This window comes from Lineus longissimus, chromosome 3, assembly GCF_910592395.1.
Source record: "Lineus longissimus chromosome 3, tnLinLong1.2, whole genome shotgun sequence".
Classification (NCBI taxonomy): domain Eukaryota; kingdom Metazoa; phylum Nemertea; class Pilidiophora; order Heteronemertea; family Lineidae; genus Lineus; species Lineus longissimus.
Window position 1 is genome coordinate 20,633,920 of NC_088310.1, and position 20,259 is coordinate 20,654,178.

Below are 20,259 nucleotides of genomic sequence, written 5' to 3' on the forward strand. Positions count from 1 at the left end.
TGCATACACCAAACAACCATGGCGGTCGCAGGAGCAATTTTTCCATTTCGGCATCAATTTATACCCAGTTTTATCAAGAATCTAGCGTCCAGCAATACTCTGATCACGCCTACTACATGGGCCTCGAATAGGACTTTCAGTCAAACTACTAAATTGGAGGGATCCCCTCCGTTTCTAGCCAAAAAGAGCCGGTTTGTCAAGTTGACAGATCTATGTACAGTGGGTCCTGTACATAATGTACAGTGGTCTTCTGTTCCACGGATGAGTGGTTCTGGCAACACCCCTTTCTCCACTATTTCCTCAAGAGATCGCAGTGGACTTTCATCTCTGTTTGATGCTGATAGTTGGAGATCTAACATGTGCAAGAGGATGTTTTTTTCGGGGTCGTCACAAAACTCGGGCAATATAAATTTAGCCAAAGGCAAAGGCAAAGTCAAAGGGGACGAGACACCTTCCCCTGTGAATAATCCAGCATGGGTGAGTGAAACTGGTTGGATCGGTAACACCTATGTTATGAGGCATAAGCCTTATTGCGAAATTACCACTGTCAATGGCAATGGCATCGCACACCCCCAGCCCTTACTGAATTAATTTGGTTGTAATTATTTTGCATGACTAGTTCCAATAATTTGTCTTGACTGACTAAGGCCCTCATGAATAGTGTTTTGATCTGTATCATTGACCAATTGGGTTACAGAAGGCTGAGCTGACTGTCCTATATGATGATGATGATGATGATGTTGATAGTCTTCCCTAATCATTCTTCTAAACCATGTGGTATTCTTATTTCAGCATGGTGTCAGACTCTCAAATGAGAATGGTGAGGGTGCAAAGATGAATAAATAGATTTAAATGGATTTTATTTAGTCTCTGATAGTATGATGTGGAGTCTTCCACAACACATAAAGTGGTTCTCAAAGACCAGTGATGTCATCTCATCTCACTTCTGTTATACAGACAGTAAGCAGAGTATTTTAAAGAAGAAGGAGAAGAAATATTACAATAAAAGATGTTGCTGTTGCATTAATTGTTTTAGTAATAGTATACTGAATCTGGGGTTTGTATTGCCAGGATTTGAATTTGGTTTGTTATCACAAATAAGTTTCTAAATTTATCTTCCTTTCAATAGTTTAGGCCATTCTTTCCCCTTCTCTTTTAGGATATCTCTCCTACAACAGAAATGCCTACCTGTGCCTTGTGATAGGTGCTACCATGAACGTCCAAACAATCATACCTCACTCAGCTGAGGCTGCAGTTGGTACGTGTCAGATGATTCAGAAATTGTGCTTTGAGAAATATTGGTATTGGTAGCACTATTCCTGTTACCTTCTATAGTAATTAACAACATTCTATTAGTTATCAACAATCTTCTATTAATCATCTAGCATTCTTATCTAAAATGTCAGTATTATTATAGTTGAAATGATATCTGATATGTTTTGAAACAGCTGCCCAACATCTCAGAGGAACTCAAAAAAGTGCTTGGATTTAACTTCTGCTTGGCCTCACTCTCCAATGCACCAACCCTTGTCCTCATCACAGACGCTATCCTTATTGTAGACCTAATACATCTAGAACCATGCACATGCACCTTAGCTATCAATTAACACCATTGCATTTCATTCTTTCTTATTCCAGTCATGTTTTCACTAGGGCTGCTTAACAGCATCTTTGGAACTGGGGTCTTTCTTTTTAACATCTTTCATCTCCGTCATGCACTGGCATTATCCAGTTCGCATATATTTTTACACTCTTCCTTTGTCTTTGTTAATTGCTTGTGTGTTTTAATTGTAGTGTGTGCTGTCTATTCACAAAATTGTGATAGTAGCTGAGCTTCATCACGACATTTGTTGTTTTGACTCCCTCATGGTACTTGCAGGACCAGTACTTCATCATTCTGGCTTTGTAATTTTATTAAAACAATTTAGCTTTAAAGGATTTTTGTCACTGCCTTTGACCATCACATGTTGATTGAGTGCCTGCTGCAATGTAGCTCTGTCTGTTTTGAGAATTTGAAACAGCATTTAGTTATTTGTTCAAGTGTCATGTGCTGTTTTTGTGTCGGACATTTATGCCCCTTTTTATGCATGGGTAACTCCTTGCATTTCCAGACTAGAAACAGTAACATTTTGTAGTAATGGCACCTCTGCTTCAGTAGTACCTCCCTTATGCTATCTCTGCCAAGAGGCATCCTTGCTATTAGCAAGCTAGTATTTGGATACAGAATCTACAGTTAGATATGACCTCTGTAATCGTGACCCCCTCTATGGGTAGCTTTTACAATCAAGATGGTCTCCCTGAAACAGAAATAATCTTTATCTATCATATATGTCTTGATTGAAATGCTTGCTTGTCGTGAATGTCATGCTATCATGTTGTGTCTTACTCTTTCTTTTGCTTTCTTTTTCAGCGTTTTTTTTTTTGGGTGCATTGAATGTCCTGTATGGCACCGTCGGCTTTACTGTGAATCTTGTACAACTGAGGCCACAATTTGGCCTCTCAAGATTGGCTTATTGGATGAATGTCTCTTGGGCCATGATTCACATTGTGTTGTACTTTTTAATCGCTTCCCTCTATCTGAAAACTTTGGAAGAGGGTGAGACCCTCGAAGACGTTGGTCGCACAATACAGAGTAGAAACTTGTTGGATCTTGATGATGATGACGGCGAAGATCAAACTGATAATTCTAAAATTCAAAAACCGTAATTTGATGTGAAATCAGAAAACAGGGTGCCTCAAGGATTGCTTCATTAGCTGACCCGTTTATACTGTAAACCCTCGAAAAATATCCAGATTAATTTCATTTGGAAAAGAAAGAGCGTTATATGCCTAAAGAATTATGTCATTTATCAAATGTGACCATTCATCATTTTGAAATTGAAGAAATCCTGCTATTTTGATGGTTTACAGGGTATTTTTGAACATTCAAACTTTAGTGGCAGAGAGAGGTTGTAGGTATTGAAGAAAGAATGTTATGAACTTAGATGCAGTTAATAATGGATAGTGGATCTGGTTCAGACAGTATAGAGTATACAGTATAGGAACCATTGGCGATTGTTAACAATATCCATGCTGCACATCATAGACGTTCGCTTGGCCTTATAAAAAATTGTTATAAATTGTCATAAATATTGTTTATTTTGCAATATATTTTATCAATTTAATATTCTACTCTGGGTATTGGTATTGACCACGGTTCTAACAATTGAAGCAATTTTCTAAATTTTGATACTTATGTGCAATAGCACAATTTATATTGTACCTTCTAAACTAGTGTTTGTACTTGAAATGATCATGAAGGATGATTATATCAAGAAAACATGGCTGAAACATTTGTCAGTGCAATAATCATGTCTCTTCGTGTAAAACTGTTAATTCTGTGATATATAGGCTACATTGTAGTTACATCACCAAAGTTCCTTTTCAGTTCATCTTAGTTTGTAGCTGTTAAAAAATAAAGTGTTTGTGTTGTCTGTGGTGTATTTGACAAAAACTTTGTAACTTCTGATAACTAATTATTTAGATAAACTTGTACTATGAAGCATTTATAACCTGTATTGCACAAGTTGGTTACCTGGTAACTCATGTTTATATGTAATAAAAATATATTAACTGAATTAAGTGTTTCATTGCATTTATGCTTTATGCTTTACTTCTTCAAGTAGGAGAATGGACCAAACCAAAAACAACCTTGCACTCTGCTGTAAACAATCTCACAACTGAGGGAATTTTCAAATTATGACTAGCACAACCTGTCCCCCAGCCTGAGAAGACATAATGGCAGAAATGACACAATGTGGTCAACTGAGGACATGAATATACAATGACTAGTGGCAACTGATATATTGGATGACTGAAGTGAAGACTGGCTCTAATGCAGCTGGCCTACATCGAGGACACTTTATCAATAGTTCAACCTTGGTTGGTGCATACAGAGGAGACTCACATGGCAACATTGAAGACCGACCGTTGACTGCAGGTCAAACTGGCCTGACCGAGTACCAAGGCCCTTGCATAGCTTGTGCCTGGAGCAACCTGGCCCTATTACAGACAATAACAACCAATATATATATATATATGTATATGAAAACTTACCAAAGCCAAGTCCACATGTACCGAGGAAAATCGATTACTGTACTAAAAACGGACACATCCAGAGGACTGATGACCTAGGTAATAACTGTCTCTTGCTCGGCCTGTCTCTGCATGGGATGGAGACCAACTCTGTCAGTCCTTCTGTACAGAGGACATTGACCGATGGCCAAACAGAGGATCATGTGCCCACTCATAGGAACTACTGATGACAAAATGGAGGCGTGGCTTGCTCTTGGTGTACAATATAATCACACTGAGCCCACGTCACTTTAAGCCCAACCCCTTTCCAGCCACTTATTAGTTCTCTGAAGACAACACAAATGCCATCTTCAGGGTGGTGAAGGAACTGACTCAGTTCATGCCTTGAAGCCATTGGCAAAGGAAGTTTTTTGAGGGGGGTCGGGGAGTGCTGGGGTTGTTTTGGTCACTTTTCAACCAGAAAAACAAAAAAAAGCTAGGGGCATAGTAATCTTTTCTCTGTTGATTCAGCAAGCTCTGGTCTTACCCTATTGCAAAGACCTTATTGAGCTATCTCCGATAGATTCTGGGGGTCTGAAAAGGGGGCAAGTCATGGGCACTGAGTGACTTCTTCAAAACCCAGAGGGTGCTGTACTGGTCAGGGTGCCAGTCCTTCTCAGTCAAGAGCTGAAGGGAGCACTGTATAAGAAGCTCCTTGGTAATTTCAATTCCAGTGACAGTCAGGTGTAAAGCACTCACCCTGGTCAGCGATGAGTGCTACTATTCACCAGGAGGCTTTCAGTGTATAATAGAATCTCCTACCTGATGAAAATTGGCTCAGGACTCACAACAGAAAAGCAATTTTCATTTTGATAAAAATTTATTTACCCAACTATTACAGAGATATACATATCAATGGGAGATCAGAGTGTCTCGATCAATGACACAGCTTACTTTAGACTAAAAATGCATGAACTAGTCATTGGGCTTCCCCACCCTCCCCCCTCACACTCAAGCTCATTGCAATTATTATACCTAGGGCCAAAACCTTTAGCATTTGTGACCAGCAATGAAGAAACAAGTCGCATGTCGCTCAGAGCTTTCCAGGTTGAGACGGACTGGTTGTTCATTTCACTGTTGTCTGCCTTTTGTGACACATGAGTACATCAATTTCTTCTGTTATGCCCTGGTGTCATTTTAGGGTCATCTTCAGTGCGACATGCGACTCATTTTGTCGTGGTGGGTCACCCTTTGTCTCACCTGAACACTTCATAAATGTCTGATCAAACTGTAATCAGAACAAAATGGGACACAATAATTTAGAAAACAGCACAATTCATAATTTCATCAAATCAAACTACTAACATGACAAAGGGTTAAATTCGCATTGACAATAGAGCTTGCAATCCTTACCAGGCTTCTCATAACGCAATTGTATCAAAACAAAATCCCCAGGTGTCATAAGCTGTTGAGACATCCATTATATGGCGCAATGTCCAGACATGACATCAGGTTTCGATGAACACTTCATTTCAACATAAATTGGAATGAGAGTGTATCACAGTTCACTTTCAGCAAGTGCTTACACCTATTTCATCAACATTAACATTCACAAAACATCATGTCTAACAACGTAGAACAAAAAAAAACAAAAGAAAAAAATAATGCAAGGACTTTCTTGAATGAAAATGGGGCCACTGTACAGCACAGATCAGAGGAGTCAAGCTATGCACAGTAAACAATCGCATTAGTAAAAAAACTCATGATTTCCTGAAATACGTCTTTCTGAGTCATTGTAGAGATCAAAACATTTTATGAACAAGGCATTGCCATTGACTGTAGCTCAGTGGTGTGATACTTGTTCTGAAATTGAACCAGCCTACACCATAACCCCCCTCTACCTCTCAAGACAACCATCTCTAAAAAAACCTTCCCTCTTCCCCATACTATAAACAGCACTGAATCTTTTTCTGTACAAACCCAGAATACAGAAGATATTCATTCTCAGTTAATCAGTTTAGAATGCAACAGGAGCAAGTGACCCGAATCTGTATGCTACCCACCAAACAACACACATAATCAAGTGGGATGAACTCAGAATTCATCCTCATGTCCACTAGTACCGGGTAGTCGCACACTGACCAAAGTCTGTTAGAAATTGAGACGTCCTATCGTAGGCAGAAATTATGAACACAGCACCCAGTCAAATCTTTCGGCGGTCATTAAGTCCATCCAATGGTACCATAAATGACTTGGTGATTTCGGAATACTGTCCTGGGTCAATTTCCGTGGCTAAAACACCACTGATATAGTCACATTAATTGTCCTTGAAAGTCTTCTTGTATCATTTGACTAAACCAGCTTTCTTCGCCTCCGTTTCGTAGATGAGCAGACGCCACATTTTCACAACAAACACCTCGGCCTCTTCATCAAGCACCTGGGAAATAAAGAAAAGGATTATAAAGAATGTTGACTTCTATTATAAATGGGGATGTTCTTTCACTATTAAGACACGAGAGAGGCGTAGTTGTTCTTTTGCTATTTCTGTATCAATGCTCGACTATCATTAAGTAATGCTAAAATCAACTATGTTTTAGAGAATGCTTAACGCATGCATCTTATGCTCTATTTGATTAAAGTGAAACATTTCTAGCTGTCAACTTACCATTGCAACATCGTTGAGTATCCCCTGTGGAGTACTATGTAACATAACCTTCTGACAGATAAACTCGGTCAATGTGGCTTCTTCTTCACCAATATACTCAATGATTTTCTTATTCACCCACGGCTTAATTCGCTTATTCATTAGCCCCTGGAAGAAAACAAAACAAAATTCAAGCGGTTGTTGGACAGGGGCAGCAGTGTCAGGGAATCATTACTTGAACATAATGAGTCTCAAACCCAACTCACCCACAGCTTGTGGGTAAAGCACTGTACTTCAATTGCCAAGTCCTTTCAATGAAACACAAAACCGGCATTCCTTTCACAAGGCAAGCGAGTGATCAAAGTAAGTAACATGTGTAACTTCTGAAGGACTCCTTTACCTCTGGTCTAAGACAGAGTCACTAGGCAATACAATTTATAGCAGAAATCTTACCGTGTCAACCATACTCCAGTCCAACGTGAATGCAAACAACTCCTCCTTCCCGGTCGGAATCTGCTCGATCAAATTTTTTATATATTGCCGTTTTTCTTCAGCAGTTGTAGGCAGTTTAGGCGGCGCTGCTGGTGAGACGTCCATGGAATCCGGCAGTGTCAGTTTTCGTTTCTTTATCTCTGTTTCATCGTCGTCTTGATTGAAGACCTCACCGACAGTGAGTTTCTTGCGCTTGCCGGAGGGCTCACTGGGACTTTCAGCTGAAAATAAAGAACACATGTCTGAATACGGTAATGGATAGTGCAGATTCATTTTTTACTTCACCACAACTTTTCTGGGGGGAAAAATGCTGCCATAATGGGCTATAGTTACATTTGTTTTGTCAAAATTTCAAAAACAAGATGGCTGCAATTCTGTATTTTGGAAAAATTGCTCATTCAGCGTACCTTACACCGAGATGATGATAAATGTCACCTTGCCACTTACATGTAGATGATTCTTCTTTAACTGGTCCAATGAAGGGTTCAGGTGGAACAATTGCTATTGGCTTTTCCCTTGGTTCTTCCTTGACCACTTCAGGCTGCTCCTCTTTGACAGGGTGGTGTATTGGGGGTGGCTCGACTGGCGATGGTGGCTGCTCAGGCTCTATTAACTTTAGCTGCGGGCGTAAATGCTCTTTCCTAAGCTCTTCAAGCTGCAAAAAAGAATCATCTATGAACAAATTGAAGAAGAGAATGGCTTCCGGCCTTAGTTGGAAACATGATCAGTTCTAAAACATCTCGTGCCCTAACATTGATATGCTTAACCAACAGAATGACTAGACTGACAGAAACTTCTTCTCACCCTTGCAACCTGTTCTTCAGCATCAGGGTGCCCCTCTTCTAACAAGCGCCTCCTGATGTCCTCAATCTCTTCCTTCTCCCGCTGTCGATCGCGGTTATCGGCTTCGATCTCTTTTTCACGTTCCTTTAGTCTTCTTGTTAATGCACTGCCCCTGAACGAGAAAGATGGTCATCACTTTATGACAAAATGAGACTGATTTAGTGCTTCTGTCGAAATACAACTGGGAATTGATCTAATTCGAGTACTAATTGCTGATAACCTGGAAGGAGCACTTTTGTCATATCTAGATCGTTAATTGAATAAATACAAAGCCTGTGTCTAGGCATCTCCGGTCATGGTCAGGACAGCCATTTGGTGTCCCAAATATTTTATGTACAACTCAACGGTTCAATACCTTCACAACAATTGCCATGGGACTTCAAAACCTAAAATAGTAAAAATACCACCTCTTGTGAGATACCGTATAACAGAGAAATTCAAATGTTCATATCCTAGTCACAAAGTAACTTACTTGTAATATTTAGGATCATCCCGGTCATCATCGTAGTCTTCAAGAAATTCTTTCAATCGGCGGGCTTCCTTAGACTGAAAAGAGGAATGATAGAGGAATTTTTCCAAATTTTTAGAATTCAATTTCTTTCTAATATTCTGTATTCTCGTCATTTAAATGATTGAACTTACAACCCCGTTCGGCCGAAGTGTTATTATTAATCAATCTCAACCTTACCTCTTCTACCTTTCTTTCATCTTCTTTCTCATTCTCTTTCTCATATTCTCTTGCCTTCTTTCTTTCACGAGCTTCCCAATTTTTCAATCGCTGGAAGAGACAGTATGTGCAGTTGATTTAAGAATGAAATACGCAGGGATCCATTCAGGCAATGATAATAAACCATTTCATGCATAGCCGATTCACATTTATTACCACTCTAGAAAAATGTCTTTTTCATTTGAAGATTTAATTTCAAATACTCGGCAATGTTCACACAAAACGATACCTGAATGTAAGGGTGACAATACCCCCAGTTGTTAACCGATTCAGTTTCTAGCCTCCTCAGAAGGGCACTCACCTCTTGATATGCTGCTTCTTTCTCACGCAGTCGACGTTCAAGTTTTTTCCGTTCGTATAACTCCTCCTCTTCTTCCAATTCTTTCTCCCGTCTCTCACTGAAAAACAAAGGTAGCAACTTCAGCTAATCTTTCTCAACCATTACTGCACAATGGTCAAAAACTTGCCTTATTACAAGGGCACGTGCGTAAACAACATTACAAATGAAACGTTGTTTTCTAAAGTCTTCATTCACTCTAAACTTTATTCTGGACATGATAGTTTATCCAATGGAGGCCACTGAAAAATAATCAAACCGAGGAATGGATTACTTACTCGATGTATCTATCTCTTGATCTTTCCTTTGACCTTGAGCGTTCACGTTCTCTCATGCGCCTCTCCCGTTCTCTCTCCCTCTCCCGTTCTCGCTCACGTCTCTCCCGTTCCCTCTCGTACTCTTCTCGACGGCGTCGCTCTCTTTCACGGTCACGATCGCGATCCCTCGGCCTTTCCTCTTCCTCATCCTAGAATGAAAGATGCCATTGATGCCTGATTATTGAGTCTCAGTGATAACAACGATAACCCTTGTGTGTCTGAACCAATGATGCAGATGATGCCAGATCATCACATCCTCGTTCAGGCAAGTCTTTTCTCACTCACTGGAATTCCATTTTTAACTTTACGAGAAATTTCAGTATTACAATTGACTTTTGGAGAAACCTTTTCAGGGCAATTCTTTGACACAACCACCATGTGGTGTACAATAATGGTGAGCTTTTCAACAGCCGAAAATGTATTCAAAACAAAGAACATCATAATTCCAACATTCAGAATAAGAAGAATTATCTAATGGTTTCTTTAATTTCTTAGCCAATGGCAGTAATCTTTTTTCACGACTAGAATTCCAGTGAGTACACCTTATTATTAGCACACCAGGAGCATTCAGATCTCAGGGAATTTTAAAGTGTATGAAATCATGGGGAAGGGTATATATACATCAAAGAGATTCCCCCACAACTTCAAACCTTTGGCAATGTTGTTCCAGATGCGACCCCCACCAGCAGCATACTCACCATGTAAATAATCTCAGGGTCGGATACTCTCGAGTCAAGGGCGCTGAGTATATACGTATCAAAATATGATCACTAAAATATCAGAAATAGGACAGCAAGGGGCACCTGGAAAAACATGCTTGTTCATTGAGAATTATGTCCAGCCTCTTCGATGAAACCAAAATCAGACCACAATTTCATATGTAGGCTAGATGTGCCCCTAAATGATTTTAAAGCAGTTTTTTCCTCTCCAAATTCTGTATTTTGATAAGAGGCGTGAACGTTCCCTGAGTTGACACCAAAGAACGTTACTATACTAAACAAGCAAAACTGCATCTTACAGCTTACAACGTGTCTTCTTGTCTTCTTCTCTGATCATCCTCCGCATCTCCGACGATATTTCGTTTCCTAATCGCATCGTCGCGAACTGTCGGCATTACAGGAAAAAGTGCATATGTGCACTATAATTACAACATTGCCCGAATCCTATAAAGTACACAGTCATATTTCACGGATTAAGGCCAGTATTAGGGGGACTGGCCTCCCCCAAAACAAACAGCACATTGTCATTAACAGTCCATTGTCGATCCAGACTCTATAAAGACTAGCACCGTAAAAGTTTTTTGAAGCATTGTGGTTAGTTTTGAAAAACGTCTTGTATATTTTCCCCCTGTTTTCCTTTTAGATACGCAATCAGTCAAAACAGCCCCATTTCAAATGAAACCATACTAAAAATATCTCATCCAGCAATCGGTTGATCAGACTATTTGAATGTTCGAACTATGTTACTGCTTTGGTATAGAATTAATATCATTTTTACAAATAATTTGGTTCGTCAATTCTTGGTCGCTACATGACCTATCTTTTGGTGCCGAAAAAAGTCCAAACAGGTAAAAATTCACAGACGCAATTGTCACCACTTCTCCAATACTGAACGGTAATGAAGTAAGCCTCACGATGGGTTTACAAACTCTAGATGAACACTAAGTCAACTGGAGTCAATCAGAAAATGGTAAGTTTGCGATTATAGCTGAAATGTACTTGAAATAATTGTTTTGGTCCTACCTTGGACTTGACCCAGGGACAGTCGCGATATTCAGGACGTTGGCGGATACTTAAATACTCGTTGAAAATAATCAGTAGAGGCACTCACCTCTGAGTAATCTTCCAGTTGTTTCTACTGCCCTCATTTACTAAGAGTAAGACAGATGCATATCAAAATACATCCGTTAGTGCCAAGGAAATAGACCCCAACCCCTGTGCTGTAGTATTATCTCACCCAGTAGGTAAAACATATCATTGGTATCCAGAGTTTTAGGTTAAGTCGGTCACATTAGCAGAGGCCAAGTCAAACGGAAGACTTCTTAAGCTGTGGTTAAATTTGATGGAGTTCTGCATTGAAGTTTATCAAGATCAATGCAAAACATTAGGCATGTTAGGACTTGATGAAAGTGCAATCACCACGGTCTCTGGTGTGGTTTAGTCTCCAAGGCCCACAGGTCTTTCAAAGATTTACCCGAATTACAAGGGGTGGGGTCCTATGCCAGGCATAAAATACACCCAGCGCACAAATAGAAAGCATGCTTGATAGTTAACAGGCAATTTTAGGGAGAGTGGGGAGAAACAAAGCTGGTATAAAGTTACTAGTTAGAATTAGCACATCTAAACAGACAGCATTCTATTTCTTGCAGCAGCCAAATTACAGGTGAATAATCATGGATACACATTCTCTATTTTTTCAAACAGTCAGTGCACGATTTCTGTAGACCAACTCCACAACAAGGTGATTAACAAAATCAGAAAAAGTTCATCCTTGGAAACTGAAAATTATGCTGAAGCTGCACCTACAAGCAATGACACAACACTGACCCAGTAGAGTGAGCAACAACCCTGTTTCTGGCAATGAATATGACACTCTGTAAACATTATTGTCGGACAGGACACGAAAATCATGAATCAATCAGTTTTCTCTCGTTGAAAGAAACCACATTGTAATCTCACCAAAAAATTTCCCTCAATTAGAAGTGCAAGATCAAAGGGCAGAAGGTACAGTAAGACAAACCAAACGCCTTCATGGGCTGGTATATCGCATATGCATATGTATGAAGGAAACTGTTGAAAACACTGATGCAAACAAGAATCTAAATGAAACCATCACACTAAGATTTTTCCAACATGAACTTAGTCTTAGTTTTAGGTCTGTTCTAGTCAGTCACTAATTCTTAAGACGCAACAAACAGATGCTTGTTAAAGTTTGGAACCAGTTGATATACAAATGTAAAGATAAGCAAGAATCTGGCAGATGTTTAGAAAGTTAACACTAAATTAGTAAACAATCTAAACTGGAGAAAAACTTCATTAGCAACATTCACTAAAAAATTACACCACCACGGACCAGAAATTGCCATGTACACTATGCAGGAACTGTGATGAGAGTGCTGCAAACAGTGGATTACCAGTTACTATAGCAACCTGAGCGTGCGAGGACTCGGCCATGCAAGGGCACAAGGTTGGATTGAGAAAGACTATCATTTTATCGAAAATAATTATCAAAACGAGTTACGACTAGCTGAAAGGTAACAACAGCGACAATTTGTAATTTGTAACTTGAACTGAACTTACCATCACTGGGTGTTCATCTCCAATTGGACTAGAAAACTTGTTTTAAAGAATACATGTGTAGACACTCACCTAAGGGCATCCCTAGACATGTCAACATATACGTAACGTATGCAGCAATGGAGCTTGCCATTCCCCAAGAATCTAGTATTTAATTCGGTAATGAAATAAGCCTGTGTTAAAGTTTGCATTTATTGTGACCAGGTGGGAACAACGGATAAAAAAGAGAGAATATGCAAGAATTTTTTTCCACAAATGCCCTGCCTTCTATATATTCATATTGCAAAATTCAGCAATATGACCATTTGCATCACTGAAAAGAGATGTGTGAGCCATTTTGCTGAACGTAAACTGCATAGTTGCTGTGAGATAACAATTCTATCATACTATAGGCTAGGCAGACAATGAGACATCACCAAAACTGAGACAAGACTGAATTTCCCAAATTCCTACAATTATTTTCGACTGCCATTGGTTGCCTTAACCTCATCACTACTCATAATGCTGACCAGGTAACACTTCCTTTTCAACCAGAACTAACATTGCCAAAGGGCAATAAATTTTCATTGTAACTTTTATGATCAAGAAAATGGCTCATACACCAGATCCACATATGGAGGTCCTGCTGCTGTGACGAGTGTTGTCAGATTGACTTAGGAAGACCAAGCAACCAGCAGACTAGAACAGTAAGTTCCAGACGAGAACCGAAACAACCTAGTAAAACTCCTCATTGGTGCTACACTCTTTCAAGTTTTCCTCCAAAAATATGAATGGGCACACATTGAATTTCCAAAACATGAGTAAAACATAACAACACTCATTGATGCTGAGTGAAGTTACAGACGAAAAAAGGCATTTCAGGCAACTTCTGCAACTCCCCTTGGTTTTTTTAAACAGTTGCCTTCCCGGGGGAAAATCAAAGTCATTCTGAAAAATATCAGTCCAAGCACTGTTCCACAAGCAACAGTAAATGTAACACATTTCCTCCTTATAAAAAGCAATTTCATATAACAAATTGTATATTTACCTTGTGAGAGTCTCTGAAGAATTTAATTTCTCTGTTGATAAGATCTTTTTTGTCGTCTTCCATTTCGAGATCATCCAAACCCTGAAACAGATACATAAGTTTAGCCATTGGCTTGAGTTGTTTGCAACATCATGGAGCATAAGTCAGGTTCATTTCTCTGAAGGATCACCAGTGTTTTTCATCTTTATGGCCATTAGTAAAGGGACAAATGCCAACTTGCTTGTTGCCAACAAGCAGTAATGGTTACCTCACCACTAGCAGAGCCATGTCATAAGTGCAGCAAGGCAGCCGGACAGGGACTAAATATTTGAGAGAACCTGACAAATAGACTATGAATGGCAAGCAGGCCCACACCTCTGAAATTTATTCTTCGGACACTTGGATCTAAATAATAAATAAACCTGTCTCACCATTTCTTTTTCGTCTTTTGGCTTTCGTCGTCGTTGATCTTCATCAGCTGTAAACACACATGAAACAATGAGGAAACAGGCACAGTCTCGAAGGATTTAAATTAAGGGATACTACTGTGGGAACGATGTCAAGTCAACGCAACAATTATTTCTAAGGTCACTTGTGCAAGTCATTCCTTTACGGACTGCAAGTTCTGAAGAACTAATTTACTTATAGGATTACAAAACCCCCAAAACTTGGTAAACTAGATCAGTGTTTTTACTCATTGGAGAGGCCATTAGGCATGCTGGTATAGTATTTAGTTCATGTTGTGATTGATGGAGAATTGCTTAGGATCCGCTCCGACCATAAGCAAAAAAAATATTATAACTAGCCTATATTGCAACGAGGTATTTAGGTGAATATGGTATTAGGCTACGAATGTTATGTGATAGGAGTGCAAATTAGAGATCTACCTACATGTAGAGCAAAACACAGGAAACAGGAGAAGTGTTTTACACAGCACTGATCATTTAAAGATAATTGCTAAATGAGTCGGAACAAGGATTCAGACAAAGAAACAGCAACAACAATCAACAGCAGGACTAACACTTGTCCAAATGGTAAACAGAATGTAGTCGTAAAAACTCCATTATACGTCAAAGATTTTGATCTCAAGCAAGCAATTTCTATACTAACCTTGTTAATTGTTAAAGGAACATGCACTAGTAATAACTAAATAAGGTAAATTGTCAAGGAACTAAGCAGTGAAAGATGACAATTCACACGAAGGGATGTCAAAAACAAAATATCTTAAAATATCCTGCATGAAGGTGAAGTGATGTGACTGATATTTTTAGTTGGTAGCTTTTTTCCAAACATTTGTGTTTCCCTTTTCTGTTATGAAGTGTCATGGAAGGAGCAAATGCTGATGAATGCCTTATATAGAGCAACCTCTTCATAGAATTGACAGAACTATCTTACCAAAAATTATCAAACTGCAAGAAATTCTACATTACCCTTTTAGCGGTATGGACCCACATAACAGTAGTTCTAAAAGAATTTTAAAGAAAGTTCGACAGCATTCAAGAAAAGGTCGCATAACGCACACCAGGGAAAGTATCAGCTTTTTGCCAGTAGAAATACCCAATATACCTTCTTGCTGTACGACATGTATAGGTGGCCTAACACTGTTACCATTTGGACCAGCTCTTTTCCAAGGCCTCTTACCCGGCAAAGGATCCCTCTTGAGTTCATCATGGTACTCCCTCATGATGCAATCAAGTCCAGCCTTGGCCACGCGATCCTCCCGTAACGTGAAATCATCTAAAGCATCATCATCACTGTCGATTTCTGCCTCTTCTTTTTCCTCCTCTCCATTTTTCTCTTTATTTTTCTCCTTTTCACGCTGACGTTTTTCCTTTTTCTTTGCCTTGTATTCCTCTATAAGATTTTTTGTCTTGGCATCAACTTTAACCTGAAATGATATAATTTTTTTTGAATTGTTTGTGCCAATTACATGAACATGCAAACATAATATTTATAATACTTACAATTGCTCTGGCAATCACGTTGATGTTAAATTTATGGACTGGATAAAACCTAATTGCCTTCATTAAGCATTGTTTATTTAAACTCCACTCAAGGTACTGATGGGTCTTGTAACTTGTAAAGTCAGCCTCCTTAAGAAAGGGCATATGTATCAATCCAAATATTTCACTTACCACTACTTTTTTGTCAGCTATCATCCATTCATTTAACAATCGTATACATCGCATTGTGGCTTCAGGATTGTCATATTCACAGAAACCGAATGCTGAAATGATGAATAAAATCATGAACAATAAGTAGGTGGTTCGAGTGCTTCTCTCTTGTACAACTTTGAAGATTAACTGGCATTCACCTGTGAGATATGTAGGTTTTCAAGTCATGATGAGAGCCTGTTGGTTGTTGATAGTCTGCACAAATCAGGCAGAGAGGACTGTGTCCATTAGTCTCAACCAAGAAATTCAGACCAGGGCCAATTTTTCTGTTAGTCTCACCTTGAAGTTTCCCAGATGCGCCTTGGACCCGTTTCCAGCTGAGGACTGTACCACACCGTGTCAACATTTGTTTAATCATGTTATCTGGTGCCCTCTCACTTATGTTACCAACAAATACAGTTGTGACTGGATGTTTCTCATGATCGCCATCCTGCAATGTAAAAGTGAGTAATTACACAAAGGAGTTTTAGATCCAGTCTAGCTCTTGATAAGGTTGACTGAGAAATATCGGGACTCAATGGCATCACAGCATGACCCAAGGCAAGGTTTAGCTTGAACTTAAAAGTGGAGGACGTATTGTAAGAGTTATTAGGCAGTACCTATAAGAAAAATATGATTTTTAAGCACTTCTATAAAGACACCAATCACTTCAGAACTACCAGTCCAAACTATTGCAAGTTCAAGTCTTAAATTATTGGTGACAACTAAAAATCACTTTCTTACCTTTGGAATTTCCTGAGGTACTAATTTTTTTGATGGTCGATCTCGCAGAGAACCGGCATTGTTTCTCATAACCTGTGAATAAAAGACAAAATTACTACAGCACATAGCATTTGGTACATGTACATCTACTATACTGCACTTAAGGATGATCATGAATTTTTTTAAAGCCCTAGGATCAGCTAATCCTAGTTTTGGACCAGTACAAATCAGCTGTGAATAAACAAGATAATATTTTTGTGGTGGAGGTGACTACAGGCAACTTCCCCATTCAGTAAGGGGTACTGTTACTGTGTTCCAATCTTTCCAATACAATAGTACAGAACAGAAATGTGCAGGGGTCAATGATGTTCAGTCTTGATGAATTGAAAGTAAAATACCCTGCACACAATCATCAACAAGGAAACAGCTTCAACACGTCAGAAGTATCTGGTTTGGACAACTTACATTTGAATTCATCATTCCCATGGGGACCATTGTACCTAGGAGAAAAGAACAGAAGAAATACATTTAACCAGCTGAAGTCAGAACCACAGGATCATGTAAGTGTGATTTGACCTTCAAGACACTAGCATTTAGGGTCTTGATTATTCTATTTCATTCTGTGGAAAAACAAGCATTTAGTTAATCGCTTTTTGTCCCAAGTTGAAACCATGCCTCACTATCATTCAGGTAATCCTTACGGAAATGACATTGGTTAGCCCAACGAAGCACAACAATATGTACAGAGTAGAAAATTGTTTTTCAAAACACTGCTCAGTCACATAAGTGATGAAATCTACAGGAGTAGCAAACTTGAAAATAATTTATGAGCAGATCAACGCCCTCAACTCAAGGCGCATTGCAATGAAGCATTACATTTTCACATTAGACTTTGTGCCTAAGAAACTATGATTATGATACTTACCCATAGGAGCAAAGCCATAACCCATTGGTGGCCCCAAACCAGGGACCATAGGCTGCCTTGAGACATATGACATTTTCTTATTCATAAGTTATTTGTTCTGTTCAGTTATACTGCAAGAGAAAATATAATGCTTATTCGGGATGACATTAACTGTGACAGGTCAACTTTATTTTATCATAGGCAGAGCCACTGCCAGGATTTTGATAGGGATAAAAAGCTGACCACCCGACCATGAAGATGCATTGGAAGAGCCAGCAGAAGAAAAATTTTCAATCAATTTTGACTTCATTTTATTTTAGTTTTGACACAACTTGTTCACCTCACCTAACCAAAATTCCATCATCTTTGCAAAAGTTAGAGAAGTTACATAACATCACCTTATTCTTGTTGGACATGTTGTCATTTTTAGATACATACATTATTACATATTACATAAATACATCGCCAAGTACACTACATGCACACACAGACACACCAACGCAACACAGACTGGCACGGAAGAAATATTTCGTCTTCTTTCTTCTTCAATAGCATAAAAAACGGCAATACAACAAATCCAAGAAATACATATTTACAAACCTCGATAGTTAACGTTCTAATTTATTTCATTAAGCAATTATTTTGATGATGATTTAGGGGGAAAAAGAGGGATAATTTGAAGCATTTATCACATTTTTTGCAAAAATGGTGGATTCACCGCACATCCCAGAATGCAATTATCGTTGTGGTTGTCGGTGCTTTCCTCACGCCGGAAACGTCATTACGCATGCGTAGTACTGCTTCCGACGTAAACTGAAAATGAACGGAATTCAGGTCATAAACAATCACTATGTTTTCTCATTATGAAGTGTCTAAATTTCTTTTTCAATAGGGCAGTACATACCATATGTAATTGGGATTGAATAAAACCTGAGATATTTTGGCATAGTTGCTCTGTTTTTGCTTTGTATTCGATTTTGCTTGAGGTTGAATGACCTTCCAACATGGCCGCTATGAAGACAGTCCGCCGTTGCTTGGTTGGTTGTGACGTTGTGGATCCCCCTGTCCTTGCCCTCATACATGTCATAGATCCCCTGAATACAAACTGGGTCTAGGCCTTCATTAATTTTCATTGCCTATGCCCCAATCGGGTTGATATACATTTACTGATAGAATTAATAGATATTCATCCTTTATTTACTGTACACTTGCAGGTTCTCAATAGGGTGGCCCTCCAAGCCATTGGCACCCGTGGTCTTGCCACTTCAGCTGTCCAATGCACGGGGAAGGGCAAGCCCCTTGGCTATGTTCCCAATGCAGAGGGTTACAAGAAGTTCCAGCAATTACAAACAGAAATGACGGTTAGTATCAAGGCTACTACGGTGTTGTGTATACTTAATACTTTGGACCACCACGGGATGGTGTGAAATTCGTCTTTATATTCCAGTGGCTGTAAAAACAACTATGGCTACAATCTCCCTTGGTAAAGTTAAGCTCTTGCTGATGCAGTAGAACCACTTCATTAAGGACACCCTTGGGACTGCCTGATGTTGTCGCCCTAATAATGAGGTCTCCTGATTACAAAATACGCTCAATTTACAGAGGTCCAATTGAATGGAAAATTTACCAATATGGTAATAGTGGAACAAAACAGATGTCCAGAGGTGAATGGGGTGGGGGGGGGGGGTGTTCTACTGCTTTTATTTATTTTATTTCTATATATTTTTCAGTGTTCTTCATTTAATATCAAAGCTTCCTTTTCTTACAGAGAGATGATGGCTTACTGGTGTGGCAAAAGAGGGGTCTGCGAGATAAGCTCCCATATGCCACATCCTTGGGGCTCTGCATTTTCGGAATGGGCTTAGCTGTCTACAACCTGATCCAGATGTCGTTTCCTAAGAAAGCAGATTAACAATGGTGTGTTTAGACTAATTATTATTCAAGAGACAAGTTTATATAAAAAACAATGAGCATATCTGACTTTGGATTTATTCTCCCACAGGAAGAGTTTTGATTTTTGAAGACACCATAACATGAAGAGGATTTCTGATGGAAACAATTAGCCATTTTGATGTAGACAAATCCTAGTTGATACGGTGTAACATAATTTACGAGTTGGTTCAGAGACAGTGCTGTGACTCAACATCATTTCAATGTGAAAGACTGAAGGAAAATCTCTGGAACATCTGTAATCCATGCATGCTGTGTACACACACCATCTTCATCAGTATCTATGGAATCCGGAAATCTAGTTTACTCAAGGCGTAGTCGAGGTTTTGGGCAATATTTTAGCTCCACCTGAGCGGTTTGGGTGAGATAATCAATACTGACAGTGAGGTATCAATTTCTATTCTATAACATCTCAAATTAAATATCGAATAACACCACCTTTGGTTTTAAATGCTTTTGAAATGCTTCCATATTTCGCACCAACCCAAGTTGTTAGGGTTGTCTCAACCAAACCTCTGTGGTGAAAGTGAGGCTATATGCATTATCCAATATGAAAAAGAAATATTTTCACTCGGGTGTTTTAGAATTCATAATTTGTTGTATGTGTTAATAAAACATCAAACTTCAACTGCATACCTTTTATGTTTTTATGTGTGTGATTAACTACTAGGCTTCTGACATTTAATATGAGAGTTCCTCAGGATGAGAACATCATGACTGTGTCTCTAATGTTGACTTATAGAGTAGAACTGTGAGGGCTCGGAGAGAATTAATCGAGAAAGAGCGCCATTTGTAGCAAACAGTCAATAATGGC

At 39.1% G+C, this 20,259-nt stretch overlaps 3 protein-coding genes across 5 annotated transcripts; 2 read left to right on the forward strand and 1 right to left on the reverse strand.

Moving 5' to 3' along the window:
• The first annotated feature begins 8 nt into the window (after positions 1-8).
• Positions 9-3,617, forward strand: LOC135484184 (uncharacterized). Of its 2 annotated transcripts, none has more exons than XM_064765393.1 (4): positions 9-477; positions 793-820; positions 1,160-1,258; positions 1,639-3,617. In XM_064765393.1, the coding sequence occupies exons 1-4, from the start codon at positions 19-21 to the stop codon at positions 1,830-1,832; spliced, it is 780 nt and encodes a 259-aa protein (XP_064621463.1). In that variant the 5' UTR covers positions 9-18; the 3' UTR covers positions 1,833-3,617. The 2 variants fall into 2 exon arrangements, with proteins under 2 accessions (XP_064621463.1, XP_064621462.1); XM_064765392.1 differs by having other exon boundaries at positions 2,411-3,617.
• Positions 3,618-4,914: 1,297 nt separating this feature from the next.
• LOC135484185 (RNA-binding protein 25-like) lies at positions 4,915-18,219 on the reverse strand. Of its 2 annotated transcripts, none has more exons than XM_064765395.1 (18): positions 18,096-18,219; positions 17,517-17,626; positions 17,057-17,091; positions 16,613-16,684; positions 16,169-16,319; positions 15,851-15,942; positions 15,357-15,603; positions 14,147-14,193; positions 13,737-13,817; positions 9,375-9,562; positions 9,061-9,157; positions 8,721-8,810; positions 8,505-8,578; positions 7,994-8,144; positions 7,637-7,844; positions 7,151-7,410; positions 6,719-6,865; positions 4,915-6,490 (listed from the first exon to the last, which is right to left on the reverse strand). In XM_064765395.1, exons 2-18 carry the CDS (start codon positions 17,599-17,601, stop codon positions 6,398-6,400), a joined length of 2,118 nt encoding a protein of 705 aa, XP_064621465.1. In that variant the 5' UTR covers positions 17,602-17,626; positions 18,096-18,219; the 3' UTR covers positions 4,915-6,397. The 2 variants fall into 2 exon arrangements, with proteins under 2 accessions (XP_064621465.1, XP_064621464.1); XM_064765394.1 differs by having other exon boundaries at positions 15,282-15,603.
• A 56-nt stretch (positions 18,220-18,275) lies between these two features.
• LOC135485064 (uncharacterized) lies at positions 18,276-20,078 on the forward strand. The gene is made up of 3 exons (XM_064766795.1): positions 18,276-18,329; positions 18,710-18,856; positions 19,264-20,078. The coding sequence occupies exons 1-3, from the start codon at positions 18,315-18,317 to the stop codon at positions 19,405-19,407; spliced, it is 306 nt and encodes a 101-aa protein (XP_064622865.1). The 5' UTR covers positions 18,276-18,314; the 3' UTR covers positions 19,408-20,078.
• The last annotated feature ends 181 nt before the right edge of the window (positions 20,079-20,259 follow it).

What these genes read in the sequence shown, in the direction of transcription:
- LOC135484184 (XM_064765392.1), top strand. Translation starts at nt 19, where the DNA reads ATGGCGGTCGCAGGAGCAATTTTTCCATTTCGGCATCAATTTATACCC. An exon ending in CTGTGAATAATCCAGCATGG is followed by an intron (nt 478 to 792) that starts GTGAGTGAAACT and finishes TTCTTATTTCAG; the next exon opens with CATGGTGTCAGACTCTCAAA. An exon ending in CAGACTCTCAAATGAGAATG is followed by an intron (nt 821 to 1,159) that starts GTGAGGGTGCAA and finishes CTTCTCTTTTAG; the next exon opens with GATATCTCTCCTACAACAGA.
- LOC135484185 (XM_064765394.1), bottom strand. Translation starts at nt 17,601, where the DNA reads ATGAATAAGAAAATGTCATATGTCTCAAGGCAGCCTATGGTCCCTGGT. An exon ending in CGCATCTGGGAAACTTCAAG is followed by an intron (nt 15,943 to 16,168) that starts GTGAGACTAACA and finishes TCATCATTTCAG; the next exon opens with CATTCGGTTTCTGTGAATAT. An exon ending in CAAAAGACGAAAAAGAAATG is followed by an intron (nt 13,818 to 14,146) that starts GTGAGACAGGTT and finishes TATCTGTTTCAG; the next exon opens with GGTTTGGATGATCTCGAAAT.
- LOC135485064 (XM_064766795.1), top strand. An exon ending in AATTACAAACAGAAATGACG is followed by an intron (nt 18,857 to 19,263) that starts GTTAGTATCAAG and finishes CTTTTCTTACAG; the next exon opens with AGAGATGATGGCTTACTGGT.